The sequence below is a fragment of the Vanessa cardui genome, chromosome 11 (assembly GCF_905220365.1).
Source record: "Vanessa cardui chromosome 11, ilVanCard2.1, whole genome shotgun sequence".
NCBI lineage: Eukaryota > Metazoa > Arthropoda > Insecta > Lepidoptera > Nymphalidae > Vanessa > Vanessa cardui.
The window spans coordinates 4,066,936-4,083,371 of NC_061133.1; the positions used below are offsets into that span (position 1 = coordinate 4,066,936).

Consider the following 16,436-nt stretch of genomic DNA (forward strand, 5'->3'; position numbering starts at 1 on the left):
AAAATGTAACTAATTATGATATGATTTGTTTATTTATTAAAACTGTACGCATATCATTACATACAATATAAGAATTAAAAAAATACGTTACTACGTTTTATATGATATAGCCAAGATAGATAGATATCTTTATAAGCTCACTCAACAATCAACAAAGCTGCAACAAAACAAATCCACTCAGCCGGCTATCACGTTGTGTAATATGTTTTAATAATCGTTGTTTTATTAATATAATATTCATTAATTTTTTTCACACTTACCTATATAATAAAGACAACACAATCTTCTTAAATATGTATACACTTTTTTTAAAACGTTTTAACGCTTCAAAAATATTTAGGTAAAACCTTTTTAAAGATTTTTGAAGCGTTTTTATACTCGTCTTTATATTTCAACAAAAAAAAAACTTGCAATTAATTTAATCATTTCCATTTTCGTTAACACATTACAAAGTATAATGTTTCGCTCACAATATAAAAACAATATAATGTGATATTAAACAAAGTATAACGTAATCTCGAAATTGTCTTGCGTGCACGCAGACACGACAACCAATAACATTTAAGTAAACAAAACCTGCCACAGATAAAACCGAGACGAATTGACGTAACATGTAATTATTTAAATCGTAAACATTTGCCACATGAACCAGTTTATTTCTTCTACGCTATTGCATATGTCGCAAAGACATATTATATTGGCAATAATTAATAATTAGTCGCCCGCGGTTTCGGCTTATGTTGCTGGGATACGTCGCTGTTAATTTAAATAATTGTATTAACTAACATGACTTTGTATTTTTAAATGTTGACAAAGAGAAATTACTGAGTTTCTTGCCGGTTCTTCTCGGTAGAATCTACTTTCCGAACCGGTGGTAGCTTCACTTAATTGTTAATTGACGATTCAAAAGTGCTTGTAAAAGCCCACTTGAAAAAAGATTATTTTGATTGATTGATTGTTAGGCATAAAATAGTAGACTTAAAAATCCTTACGGGCATACAGGCAGACATACAGAGTTGTAATATATTGCAAACGCTAGTGTACTTAATATCGTACTACTAAGTATCTAATTAGATTAAAAATATATGTTTAATATTAAATTTGTTGTTATAAATTGTTAAAATATTAATTATAGTCATAGTATATAATCATCTCGATTTATTAAACATCTAATGAAAATCAAAGAGACAAAGATCAGAATACAAAGCTATTGTATTAATTTGTGATGTCTAGACAGAGTTCTATTGTTTCAAAGACTGTAAATTTTAGAAAAAAATCAAAACATATTTTTAACATATAAAATGAACTTTTAAATTACAAGCGCTAATAATCTTTTAATCAGGTAAGCTGATTTACATAAACATAATTCTTGTTACATTAATTAGATCGTCCGTTTTCCAAGAAAAGTAATAGGTGTCTATATACATTCTCGCTATTGGAAGAGAAGCAGTTACAATGAATATATCTATGACAAACTACAGGTAAAATCGTGAATCATAACTAGCTATTAAGACCGTAGAATGTAAAGTTTGCTCAAAATACGAAGAGTCGTAAGTCTGTCTCACGATCCAACATAATAGAGCATATTTATTTTAACAAGGCAAGACAATGCGCCAATTTCATAATTCAAGCTATTATAATACATCATACTGATACCAGCATTAAGCAAAGCAAAACATTTTGAAATTGACTTATATAATGTCAGTTCGCAGAACTATGCGACCCTGATGGGCTTTCATACTAAGCCACATGTTTCATAATATTTACTATTGCCGTTAACACGCTTATTATAGCGGCTCTCTTGGCGTAGTGTATTCGCAGAGGATATTTTATGATTATTTACTTCATACAGATATGGCAATAAAAACAGTCTGTAAATTTCCCACTGCTGGGCTAAGGCCTCCTCTAGCTTTGAAGAAAAGGTTTGGAACATATTCCACCACGATGTTCCAATGCGGGTTGGTGGAATACACATGTGGCAGAATTTATATGAAATTTGTCACATGCAGGTTTCCTCACGATGTTTTCCTTCACCGCCGAGTACGAGATGAATTATAAAGACAAATTAAGCACATGAATCAGTGGTGCTCGTCTGGGTTTGAACCCGGACTCATCAGTTAAGATGCACGCGTTTTAACCACTGGGCCATCTCGACTCAAATAACGCGTATACGCATTCCCGTATATAGTACTTATCAATTGTACTCTGTGCTACAGTATCAAAGAAATCGCATTGAACAATTTTTTGCGTTGACCGTCATCATTTTGTTCGCTTAAGCGATTAATAGCATTGCAATGCTGTCTTATTGTGTCATGTTTGAGCATTAGTGTGAATTACGTATTAACAATATAACGAAGACTTAAAATATTGTTACAAACCAAAGTAATATCACTGCGTAAATTGAAGTGAAGTATCGCATTTATTTTTTTTCGATTTTCCTTTAAGATCAAGCCGGTTCTGCATTACGTGTAATAAAAACTGGAATTAACCGGTAATAAAAATACATCAATCATTAATCTGCAAAAAAGATGAACCAGTGCCTCAGAGTATATTTTATTTTATGTATGTTATGAACACGTGTGTATCATCCGATGATGAGAATGATTGTTGGTGACAGAATAGCACCGCTTTGAGAGCTCCGATGAATCAATGTGTTTGGTTTAAAACCCTCACAATCGATACAATAGGTTATTGATCAGATGAAAAAGAAAAATATAAATTATTGAACACTATAGAATTTGTTATGAAATATCGTAAAATGAAAAAACACTATATAACAATAAATATATATATTTTATTTATTAGTACAGCACCACCCACCTTATATTCTATGACCTATCCTACACCGTTGGTTGCCTGGAAGAGATCGCTATGTAGCGATAAAGTCGCCAAAATTGTACGCCTGTTCTATCAAGGCCAAATCTTTGTTATATTTATTTTCACTTCTCTGTGTGGTGTACAATAAAAGCATAAAAATAAATATAAATATTAATTGCAGTTCACATCGTTTAAATGCGTACGAACAAACCCTTGCTCGTAATTGGTCACTTCATCAACAGACAATAATGGTGGAAAACATAGCAGTTATTTGCACTTTATATATTACTTGAATTAATACAGCTCCAATGTTCTTATAAATTCGCCTAAGTTGGGCTCCCTTAGCTACTCGGCTTCTAGCTGTTTGTGTTTACACTCTCGCGCCTCGGAGAATACAAAAAAGTTTCAGGAGCAACGAAAAATGATACATCAGATATTAAAGTGAACAAACATTTGTACACTGTAGTATGTCCTGCTCAAGTATCAAGCAACCCTTGAAAATGATAGCTGTGACTGAAATCATTCAGGATACTGGCTTACTTACCCTTAAAATATAAACACAAGAATATTATGATATTGTTGTTTGATGGTATTAGATACTCCTGTTTACTTGGTACCCAGACGAACTAGAGGAATATACAAATATCATTAATAAATAGTATAAAAAATAATACAATTGCACACACAATATTCGTAAGTAAAATTGCTTGCTATTTTTCATAATAACAATTTTAATTTTAATATTTATTTCGTATTATAAACTACACGTCATACATCCATTTCCTTAATTAAATTTTAATGACTATCGTATGAAAAAGACTTGAACGAATTTTTATTTAATATTTTGTATTAACAAATATGATCGGATTATTCTTTAAGCTTATATACAATAAAGATTCAAATGATAATCAATTTAATGATATTACTCCATAGAGTAATCATATATGTATATCTGCAAAGATTAGTGCCTAAAAACCAAGATTCTGTACATCAGGTCACAGAGGCATCAACTATCACTTTATATAAAGCAATTTATGACAATAAAAATATATAAATACTTACTACATATAATTCATAAAGCTAAATTGTTCTTTATATATAAGTATTAAAAATATATGTTCATACATAGATACGACAGATTATAACTAAGGAAAGTGACACTTTTGACATGGGAAATATAAAAGGAAATCATCATGAAACATAAGAGCGCGTTCCTGTTTTGAACAAGAAAGAAAACAATTGCATGTAAATTGAATAGTTTATGCGAATCACGTGTCACCAATCTCTGAAGTTCTAAGTCCATTTGCGTTGATGTAACTGAAATAATTACTTGAGCACTACTTGAGCAATGTTACACAGACATAATAGATTGGACTGGCACAGTCTGTTAATGGCCATTGTAGGTTTAAATTTTAGTGATTAACTATTTTCTTTTGTTGTGAGTTTTAGTTGACAACTGTAGATATGTAAATGGCATTTCATTCTAATGATGCTTATGTATTATGAAATAATTTTTGCACGTTAATCATTCCAAAAAGAAATAGTTTTTTTTATTATTAGTAAAACATTAAATGTATTATACATAACATTATATACTTAGTTATGTACTTAAGAAATTACATACTTTAATCAACAAAACAATAATGTAATCAATAGTTCATAGGTCGTCTCCATAAATAGTTATTTATTTATACAACGAATATGACGTGTCACATGTTCCAGACAAACATGTACATGTGTAATTTGTTTATTATATTTATTTAAAATAAAATTAATGACAGAATTAATTCTTTTATGTTACCAAATAAAGGCTTTAAGTGAAAACCTCGTTGACTTTTTGACAGTGTTATGTTATTTCCGTGCATATTTTTTGTAATATATTATCACAGTTACTTTACTCAATGTCATATAATTTTGCCCTGTCATGATGTTATAATGTTTTTTTTAATAGCTCCTCCAGAACCATTTGATGGAAAAAAGGAATACCTTATACTCAGTACTGATGTATGCAATATATAAACAAATCTCAACCTTATCCAACGCAAATAACGGCAAGGTTTAGTAGCAATTTTATTTATATCTGTGTATATATTTAAATTCAGTCGACGTTGAGCATCACTAACCTTGAAGAAAATATTTACGATATTTTGTAGGTACTTGTTTAAAACATAAAACGGATAGGTAATTACAAAAAGTTAACACGTGGTCAATATTTAATGGCTACAAACAAAGTGTAATATACCCATAGCTGATAGCAAACTATAAATATATATATGTATATAAATATTGGACAACATCACATACATTACTCTGATCCCAATAATAGCTAAAGCACTAGTGTTATGGAAAATAGAAGTAACGAACGAACTAATAAACCTTCTACATCGACTCAGCCGGGAATCGAACCCGGGACCTCAGAGTGGCCTTCCTATGAAAACCGGTGTGCACACCACTCGACTGCAGTGGTCGTATGAGGTCGGACTATGACCAATTGTAAGTGGTACCACCTAGTACCATTATGAGACATATAGACTTAATCCATTTGATTTTAGAATTTTATCGATCGGTTCATAAAACGTTTGTAATTTTTTTCTAAACAAAATAGTAAATGAAATTTTATCTGAAATAATTATAGATAACATGAAATAATGATACGAGACTCATGGACATGATAAACATTTTTAATAAGTATTAAGAGCTGATAAAGTTCTACGACCTAAAAACCTTGTCCATATTCGTGACTCGGTCGACCACTTTCAAACCAATTGACTTTTTCCATATATACACACGGACAATTAAATCGAGGGCTAGTAAGATCACTACAATGGTAGGGGTAATTATTTATTTTTTTTGTAACCATTACGGCTTTTGTTTGACTTCCTCGTTGTTTACTTATAAGTAAGCTGTTATTGTACGAGTCATTGGGCTTTCTATCAAAAAGTCTCAAAAAAGTAAATTTGTGTCCTGCGTTTTTGCTTTGCTGATTGTGGTTTTACTCCTATCAGGGTAAGTGTGCACCTACGTACATACACAGATGCCCCCTATTGCGTTCCCTTGCATAATTGGATAGCCTTTATTATAGATAGAGATTCTTTCGTGGCTGGCTTTCGTTCTGTCTTTTAATTTTTTCATAACTATGTATTTTCGCTGAAAATCACTTATTCTGAAAACTCAAATAATCTTATAATCTTTGTTTTATCAATACCTATATAAGTTACAATTAAGTCAGATCCCAAGTTATGATTAATAAAAATATAAGAACATTATTATTATTTTTTAAATATTATTTATAAATCGCAACTTATTATTTAAATTATAAATTAAAAAAAAAATCAAATCTGGCCTTAATCTTATATAAATGATTATAACCAAGTCCTAAAAAGACGCCTTTAAAACTCCTAGTTAAAGTATCGTACTCATTTCCTTTACAAGTTAAATATATGCGAGTCAGGTGTTGCAGCTGAAATAAACCGACTCCACTACTGTTGACACTATAAGACATTTCTTTATCGACAACTGACACTATTTTAATTTATTTTTATATATTTAATATATTTAATTTATCAACCTTGGTAACTTCCACTACCAAACCTAACTGAGCAGACATGACAATATTACAATCTAGTGAAACCATGTTATTTAAATAAACGCGCAAACACTTAATAAAATATTTATTTTTAAATTAGATATTTTATTTCATTTACGTTTATATTAACAATTATAATAGATAGTTGAGGTTTTCGTATTCGTATGTATGATATTGCGTTGATGGCGTAATGAAGTCTGGAACCTCATACGGTCAGTGACCTTTATGATTGTACTTTTTAAATGAATATGCAACTTGAATGTATGTAGGTATGTAACGTTTTGAAGTTTATGCTTGTAGTAATCTTAAAAATACTAGACTTCATAATATAATACGAAGAATTGAAAAGTTTTATTTCTTTATATTGGATTTTTTTTTATTTTAGTTTTGACAATGTGTAAATAATTTTAAAGATTTTTTTTAATAGATATTTAAGCTTATTCAATATATCAACATAAATATGATCCGAAAACAATATATCATTATCAATGTTTACATTCAAATACAAATTAATACAAATTAGAATGTGTAGTTTCCGATTTGTTTACCAAAATGTCAGATTGAAAAAATAATATAAATAAATCATCATTAAAAATTTCAGATATCTTTTGAAATGACACTCGAAAAGTTAAATATAAAAACTATGTAACATCCTGAAATAAATGTTTAGAATGTACACTTTACATTACATTTCCTTAATAAGATATAGATAATTATTCTAAAAAGGAGATTAATTTGTTTTTAAGGGGAAGTTAATTATCTGTGCTGCGAGTAATATTAAATTGAAATCTTACAACTTAGGTCAAGGACCTCTTGAATATTCAGTACATTATGGCCGTTCGCGGCTAGAATACTTGTTAAATATCTAAGAAGTTATTGTAAGAAATTTTAGTGATTATTCCATGTTTTTAATCCAATAACTATTGCAAAATAATACTATAAAGCTATCCAACATTTCTTTCAACCTTTTATATATCCTTAGTAGTCAAAGACCTGAAATAAAAATTTATAATAAGCTAAAGTACGTCACTTTAAAGTCTAGCTTAAAAATAATTAGTACTTAGGTACATTTTGTAGATACAAACTTCCGTGAATCTAAATTTTAATAATTTTTAAATTAAATACCTTCTAATAGAAAATAAAAACCGACGCAATTTTTTTTTGGTGCATTAAAATAGTGAAACGGCTCAGTCGCAAACAGCCCGAAAGCAAATAATTACTTATAACATTAATATCCATTTTAATGAAACAGAATTAACAAATTTATTTACAAAATAACATTCTTACAAATTCATATTCAAGACCGTATGAACTAAAAATAATTTTGAGAAAGTCAAATATAGTTGATAGGTGTAGTATTTCCATAATGAAGCTACTTACATAAGAAATAATTATAAATACCTCTTGGTCTCTTATTTAAAATACCGTCCAAAATAGATTTAGCATCGGATAGTCGTAATTCATGAAGCGTGAGAAAGCAATTGCAACGATTAAGATCGAATACTTTCCTAGCGATCTTGTAGGTATAATTTTGACATGGCGTATTACCATACCAAATGTCTTGATCGATTACTTAGGCACTTTCACCGTTGATAAGTCACATTTGATTCTTTTGCTGCAATGTCGCTTACATGAAAGGTAAAGTTTGATTAAATTTCTTTTGCTATCTAAGCTATCGGTTGTTAACGAATGAAATGAGATTGGGGAGGACAGGCGATGGCGCGTCGAACTTAATTGCAGTGGTGTTCGCTGATCGCTCGCGCCGTCGCTCAGTTAGTTCTGTGCCGCCACGCTGTTCACGTTACCGTTGATCGTTGACGCGCAAACACCACCGAATGCAGTAAAAAATATGGCAACCGCGGGCACGTAACTAAAAAAATATCACGCTGTGGTTAGTGACCTTCAAAAGTTAAGTGCCCGGTGGAATAATGACCGAAGAACACGAGCAATGTGACTCCTTCAATTCATGGGAATTGAACGGACTGAACTCTTTAGATCTTTGGGATTACACCGTCGAACTGGAATGCCTGCAAGGAACCGAAGGTTAGTGTTACGTAAAAGAGAGGGGCGTTGCGGTAGCCGTCGCGCTCACTGGACAATTCGCAATGCACAGAACATTGACATGCCACCTTAAAATTGAACCATGGAATCTGAGGCGGACCGCCACGCCAATATTTCGACTCGCAACGCTTTCAGTTATATACATTTATATATTTAAGACACATCCGTTTATACGTCACAAAGCTTTCTAAATTTTTCCATAAATAATTTTTAATTCATAAATTCCCTAATAAGAAACAATTAAATTTTCCTACGTGGGTTATTAATAACAAGATAAGGTTTTGCAAACGTATTCGCTTTGTCGACGGCAACGAGTTATCTCCTATATTTATCGATAATTAAGCCATTGTTTGAATGATTATATATTTTCACTCTTAACACTTATCTTCACGCGATATGCTTTTTTATATAAGATGCAATAATAACTCAACAACATTTTACTGCGATGGCGTTTAACCTTCTCTTATTTCCTTACGTTTTCTTACACAATCTTACGAGTTTACACAAAGGCGTTTAAAATAAAAATATGATTATTAAATTACGAACAAGCTCCATTAAATTTCTGTCGAAACCAGAAATGGATAAATGTAAAAGCCAACCAAACAAAAAGTATATATTTTCTTTGTTTTTAAGGATAAACGTATGTTTAATTATTGTTAGCGTTGTATTGAAAAATCATGAATGTTTTTCTTTACAAATGAAGTATGTAAATAAAGATCAAGACCTTTAAACAGCGACCTTACCACACAACATTGTGTAGTGGGTGAATAGGAACACCGATTTCTCTCTTTCTATCATCAGCAAACTGCTATTTGAAAGAATAGGACAAAGAATCATGTAACTTAGAACAATCACTACCTATATAATGCTTATTGGTATAATGGGGGTTAGTACTTTATTAAATACCAATTATCAACTTAGGTTACGTCTCTACGTGAAGCGCAACGTAAAATATATTATCTAAGTGCATATATACAATTATATATTAAAAAAAGCGGTTTTATGTTACCGTTCAACTAAAAATGTTATAACACTTACTTGAATGTTAAATGAGCATCAGCAAGTTTACTTAAATGTATTTTAAGTTAAGCTGTGGAAACTTTACGAATGAGTTATTTAAGGCGGAAAAAAATATCTTAAGACACGTTTCATATGAATACTTCAACGTGTAGTATGTGCGCTGTGTTGTTTGTGCACTTTTTATTTTATTATTGTCGCCTTTCTCTCAGTGGTTAGACGCGTGCATGTTAACCGATGATTGCGGGTTCAAACCCAGGCAACAACCGCTGATCCATGTGCTTAATTTGTCTTTATAATTCATCTCGTGCTCAGCTGTGAAGGAAAACATCATGAGGAAACCTGCATATGACAAATTTCATATAATTTCTGCCACATGTGTATTCCACCAACCCGCATTGGAACAGCGTGGTGGAATATGATCCAAACCTTCTCCTCAAAGGGAGCGGAGGCCTTTAGCCCAGTAGTGGGAATTTACATGCTGTTTTTGTTGTTGTTGTGTCTTTGATGGGATGGCTAATCACATCCGGACAAGACTTGGGTCCCGAAGTTCATACGGCGGTATTTTAGACCACCGGCAATAGTGTTATCACATGAGAAATAATTATTAGAAAAACATACTTTGTACTTATAAAAAAAACGCTTATTCATAAGTAATTTACTAGTTTGCCTTTTTTTTAAAGAATGACTTGACGTTTATCTTCTTTGTTAATATCATTAAAGTTTTTACGTTATTAAAAAGTGTATTGTCACAACCGTTACAAAGATTACTAATTATAATTTACTTTATTACGAAACTTAGCATTACTGCGACTAATATGCTGTATAAATTAATTTTTGACTATTTAATTTGGTAGAGTTTTTTTTAAGGTATCACTCGTTTCGACAATGTACATACGACTTCTGAGAACCGAATAAAAAAATGTGTTCGCTACACACGTTTCTCGTTACTAATAATATTTTTAACCAAATGAATGACCGATGTTACATACAATCTACTATAAGGAAGTTGGAATATTTCATACTGAGTATTGATCTTAAAATATTACCAAATTTCAACGTTTTCATACGCTCAATATTTATTAAATTATCATGCTAATTATAGATCTTGCAAGAATTGCTATCGAATAAAGTGACGCAAACATTGAATGATTATCAACTTTTGATTTGTATAAATGATACGACGTTGAAAAGTATATATACGATACAAGAACAGCATAGTCTGAGTAAATAATTCAATACTTTTTAATTATTTACTCAGAGAGAAAAAAACATCGAATAATCTACATCACAAAGTGACAGTGCTTCTAAAATGATTATAAATATTTAATTAACTAAAACACATAGTTATAAAGGAAGTAACAAGCTAATAATACTTATAATTAATTTCGAATCTAGCTTCCTAGAAAGTGCTTGAAAAAACCGTCGAATTTTGTTTATACTTCAAATTGTTTTTGAACAATTCTTTTTACCATATGAATACGAATAGAATAAAATATAGGTAATATTGAAAAGTTAATAAACTTATAGACTTATTGCAGGTTATAAAATACATATTCGCAATTGGCGAAAACACTAAATTAGTGTCAATGTGAATAACCTTCTTTATACGCATGCGCTTAATAAAGTTTTACAGTTATTTATAATTTAATAGCAACAAGTCATATACTTCTTTTTTTAAATAAATTTACTAAACTTGTGTTGTTATTGCATACACTATTCTGTTACATAAAAAGGCATATGTGTAACACTTTTCGTCTCGTTTTCCTGCAGTCTGTGGGATTGATTTAGTGAAGGGACGGAAGTGTGTTACAGGAAGCCGGGGCACATGCTTAATTTGACATGAGTGGACCGTCAGATGGTACTAAACTTTTTTCCAATTGGTTATAATGTTAATATTGCTTAATATAAAAATAAATGTCAATGTAACACATAATATGTGACTTCAACAATTTTTCCGGTTATTTTATTTATTTACGATCATTTTATTTCACGTATGGACTGAAAATATTACACAAATACAAATAAAAAAATAAAATTTGAGTATATTTATGAAAAGAAAAATTGTCCGTAGTTAAAACTAAAACTCATATTTATTTATTTACTAAATTATGAGTCTACCAGATCATCCAACTAGATTTTCTATGAATATGTGTATCTACATGCAAGTAAATAATTGAGCTATTCATTTTATTCATATTTCATTGTACTGTAGGTAACAATTTTATTAAAGGATGGCCCAATTAAGTTTATTAACAAGAACGTAGCAGAATCATAAATAGAGTAATAAATAAGTACATACGCTATAAAATGTAATTTTCTAGACTAAATTTATTATCCTTATAAATATAAGATTATATGAACACGTAAACGTATGTAATAAGGGTCATTGTCTTTTTCGAGTCGTACTCATTCGATAAAGCTTTAATGTCAATTCGTTAATGACATATTTATATAACGTTCACTGTCCGTTGAATATAACGATTGTTTATCTACCGACACATAAGACAACACGAAATACACATATAGACGTACCAAGTCCTTTAGGGCATCGAACAAAACGACTAAAAAACCAGAGTTAGCAATAAAATACTTGAATACTTGGCGTCCAGTTTGGCAGGTACTTAGATAGAACATAGGTAGTAACTACAGGCACAAAGGACATAAACTTTTAATTTCCAATGTTGGTAGTGCATTGGCATGGATTGGTGGCAATATCTTTGCCGCCCTTTTACGACATTAAAACATCATAATAAAGTACCTTAGTATTAAAACAATCTCAGTACGGTAATATTAATTACTTACATTAAACACTCTCCACGATAACACTATAAAACGATATTTCATTACGTAGCATAGATGTTTTGCTACTCATATTATAGCTAGAACGGATACAATAAAATAACATTCCTTTTTTATATTTTAAATATGCAATGGTACTGCATTATTCATCCTAATATGATAATACTTTTTACTCTGCTTTTTTTTTAATTTGTCACAGATTACATAAAAAACTGTTTATAATTCTGAGTTATTCTTATTACATATTGGATTAAATTTTAATACTTATCAGGTATTGTTAGGAAATAACAACAGTGCTTAATAAATGTCAAAATTTTAAATTCATTTTATTATAATATGGTGTATTATGCCTATTGACGTTCTTTTTTAACAATGTTACAATGTTCTAGAAAGTTTTTGCGCACAATAGTTTATTGAGAAAAGAAATCCAAAGTGAATAAAATTGCTGCACTTATTTCGAACTTCATTGTAACACTGATTTATATCAACTAAAGGTATATGTCTCTAATGCCAAGCATTATATTAATGCCGTTTGTAATTTGGTCATTCAAAATTTTGTAGGAATAATGTAAATGTTTTTTACCGAGCCTTAAACTTGAAGGTAACCACAACTTGACAGAAAGGCTGACTCATTTTTCGCCCAGAGAAAAATTCTGTTTTTTTTTTAATGTTATTTGTATATCGTCTATTTAGTTATTAATAAAGGTCAGACCTGCTATTAGAACCCGTGGCCTCTATATCAAATTTCGTCTTTACAAGCTGACCCAACAAGAGCTTTTTTGTACGAGGACATTCATATGTCTGGTTATGATTGTTCTAAAACTGGAGACCTTTTATTATATTCAATGAAATATGTGTAAACCAATTAGTTTATTACAAAACACTATTTCTAATTAGTTTCTTTCATATAAAGGCTAAGAAGTAATCGTGTATGGATTTACGTAATTAGATAATTATTATGTATTCATGTGTTAATAATGCGTGACTGAAGAATGTCGGCGTCTTAGGTGCACGTTAACTGCTGGTTATCTCATTATGTATCAAAACATGTTTTTGAAAAAGAAAAAAAACCATTAATGGTCAATATTTAGAGCGTAAGAAAATTACAGATATTATACAAACTTCATATTACTTCCACGTTATTATCATAATATAACAATTATTACGTTTAACCAAAAGCTTGAGACTTTTAACCACCATTGTAATACCTGCGGTTGTATTCGGTTTTAAACGGGCTTAACCTACTTAAGATGTTTCCTGTTTAAAAAAAAGGTTGCAAAAAGTAGGTACCTACGTATGAGAGGTTCAAAATCAAAAATAATATCGCAAAAACATAGTTTAATTAAAAAAATACTTTAATTAACCAAATAACTTGTAATGCCACAGAAATCTTGTTTAGCCTTCAATGTGAATATAAACATTTTTTATTCATTTGTCTTTACTTAGAACGTATATTACAAGTAGTTGTAAAAACGTAACTTATAATTTGCCTTGCGTATCATATACGTCATCATCACGTGACCGTATTATAAAGCTCTAATTAAAAAAAATAGATTGATAATCTCAGTTAAATTTAACTTCATTATATATTATCTTCAACTCTGTTTCTCTGTTCAACAAATTTTGTAGTCACATTTATAGCTGGTAGAGTAATTTCATTTGTAACATTATAATTGGACATTGCGATCGAATAAATTAAGAAAGTACGCTCGATACATTGACCTTATTTTAGCTTGAACTTGACGTATTAATTTTTAATTCTATAGCAAGCACTTAACTTGCTCTCCTTTCACGGTACCGAGATTTTAACCAGTGACAAAGTAAAGCAAAGTCTAATATCACCGATAGTATATACAGAAAACTAGTAGAACGTGACTCAGCGAGTTTCGTTAGATCAACTAATAATGATTATCCACTTTTTCATCGTAAATCTACTTGCTCAAATACTTAAATAAAATGGAATATCATTTTAATCTGTAACAACTTCAATTATCTCATCGCTTCACCGCCCGCGACGCTACACTTTACAGCGCGATGATATCGTCCGATGAAATAATTGCAGTGTCAATTTTATCCGTCGTATCGTCCGCATTTATGTCGTCATATTAATACTTTCACAGAATTTATGTTGGTATTGTTGTTACAGATTTGCAGTTAGCGGCTGAACTTGGAAAGACACTTTTGGAACGCAATAAGGAATTAGAAACTGCGTTACGTCAACACCAAAATGTCATCGAAGATCAAACACAAGAAATCGAAGTATGTATCTAGTCTAATGTTAAGTTTATAATTTTAATTTTATAAACATGAATTCAATAAACAATATAAATATAAATTTCAGTACCTAACGAAGCAGACCGTAGCATTGCGCGAAGTAAACGACTCAAGACTGAGAATATACGAACAGCTGGAAGTGAGCATTCAAGATTTGGAGCGCGCAAACCACAGGCTAGCCGTCGACCATTCCGCCGACAAGAAGCACATTAAGACGTGAGATTATTACCGTAACATATAACTAGTCATCATTCGAATTTTTCTCTAGCCAATAAGGCTATTTGATTTATTATGATTAACAGAATTAGTTATTTTTACTTCTAAATTAGAGATTTTTAAACAAAATAAAATACGTTGGTTAGACGTAATTGATGTCTAATATATATTTTTTTATTACAAATATAAGTTGAAACGTAATTTCCTTCAATAATAGACAATTAGAATTGAATAGTCCAATGTTAATAAATGTCTTTCTTTTATTAGCTTATGCAGCAATATCGAAGGCTTAGAAAACAAATGCGAAGAGTTGCAAAAAACTGTGGACGATTTGAATGCCCAATTGGAAATTGTCCGGCGGCGCTCAGAACGAAAGCCTGAAAATGAGAAGCCCAAAGAAAAAGAACAAAAACCGGCGGAGTTAGCAATAACCAACAACAAGAACGTTAACATCACACCTCAAAAGTCAATAGCGCCTCTTCCGGAGCTAACAAAGGAAGACGAAGACTTACTGAGGCTGAGTGATGAGTTAAGGGAAAATAAAGTTGCATTCGCTCAAGAGCAGAGGAGGGTGACTGAGCTTGAAGAACAGTTGGCGTCGGTGATACAAGAGAACAATAGACTGCAGGAACAGCTTCGAAATTGGCATCAGAGAGATGACGAGCCTAAATCGATGCACGAAGAATTCTCAATCCTTGAAGAAGTCAGGTAAGGATTTGTCTAAAAAAATATAATTATCTTGGTACATTAGATCACCATTTACACTGTAATTAAATTTTAATCGTAATGAAACCAACCAAATCGAGATATAAAAACATGAATTTTATAAGTAAATTTAACACATTTAATGTAATTTAGACAGATACGTACAAAAAATGTAACGAGTAAACTTTGAGATTGGGAACTTTACTCATAATTTTTTTACAAATATTTCAGACAAGGGCAGCTTTGCGTCAGATGTCTCAGAGGAATGGAGCGGGATGATATGTCATCGATACTTGATGGTGACGATGATGACAGAAGTGCCATCAGTTCTCTCATTCTCACCCCTGGTCAGCAAAGTCCAAGAGACGATCACGTCACCAATAAACTTGTCAAATTCGACGTAAGTACTTATCATTCGCTTGCATGTTTCATTATTTCTTATATGTTAAGCTATGTAACATTATTTCTCAAGCTTTCTCCTCTTTTACATATATTTCTTTCTAACCCGAACTCTATTGTTTGTAGTATATTTTGTTAAATTATTTCTAACTAAATGTATTAACTCACAACTCGCAATTATGTGCAATGATAACCTTACTAATAATAACTAAAAATACTTATGAAACTTCAACCTTATTCATTTTCACGTGAAAAAAACAAACACCAATCATAGTTATTTAAAGTATTTCGCCTTTGAAAATGCAACCCACCACTAGAGTATCCGTCGGGGTTGATATATCCCCTCTGAAATCTCATACGAATATTTGGATCGTTTCTAGGCGACAAAACTATTCCAACTGCCCCTGATGTTGTTGATCACGCTTTGCATATGCATTATGAAGCGCATTTGCAGTAGTTTTCTTTGGATATATCGCATGTAGTCGAAGGTACGTCCATTACTGACACGTTATTAGACTAAGAGTATGCACAGTAACGTCATTGGTGAAGGCAGTCGATC

The 16,436-nt window shown here is 31.0% G+C and overlaps 1 protein-coding gene across 3 annotated transcripts in view; it reads left to right on the plus strand.

The window, feature by feature from the left end:
* The window catches only part of LOC124533788 (cerebellar degeneration-related protein 2), an 89,203-nt gene that overhangs the window by 70,154 nt on the left and 2,613 nt on the right, over positions 1-16,436 (plus strand). For 2 of the 3 annotated variants that reach the window (XM_047109304.1, XM_047109303.1), the window contains exons 2-5: positions 14,430-14,542; positions 14,625-14,773; positions 15,041-15,481; positions 15,710-15,878. In XM_047109304.1, coding sequence (XP_046965260.1) covers positions 14,430-14,542; positions 14,625-14,773; positions 15,041-15,481; positions 15,710-15,878 — 872 coding nt within the window. Of the gene's footprint in view, positions 1-8,152; positions 8,447-14,429; positions 14,543-14,624; positions 14,774-15,040; positions 15,482-15,709; positions 15,879-16,436 lie in introns of those variants that run through there. The other variant, XM_047109302.1, reaches the window with a different exon arrangement.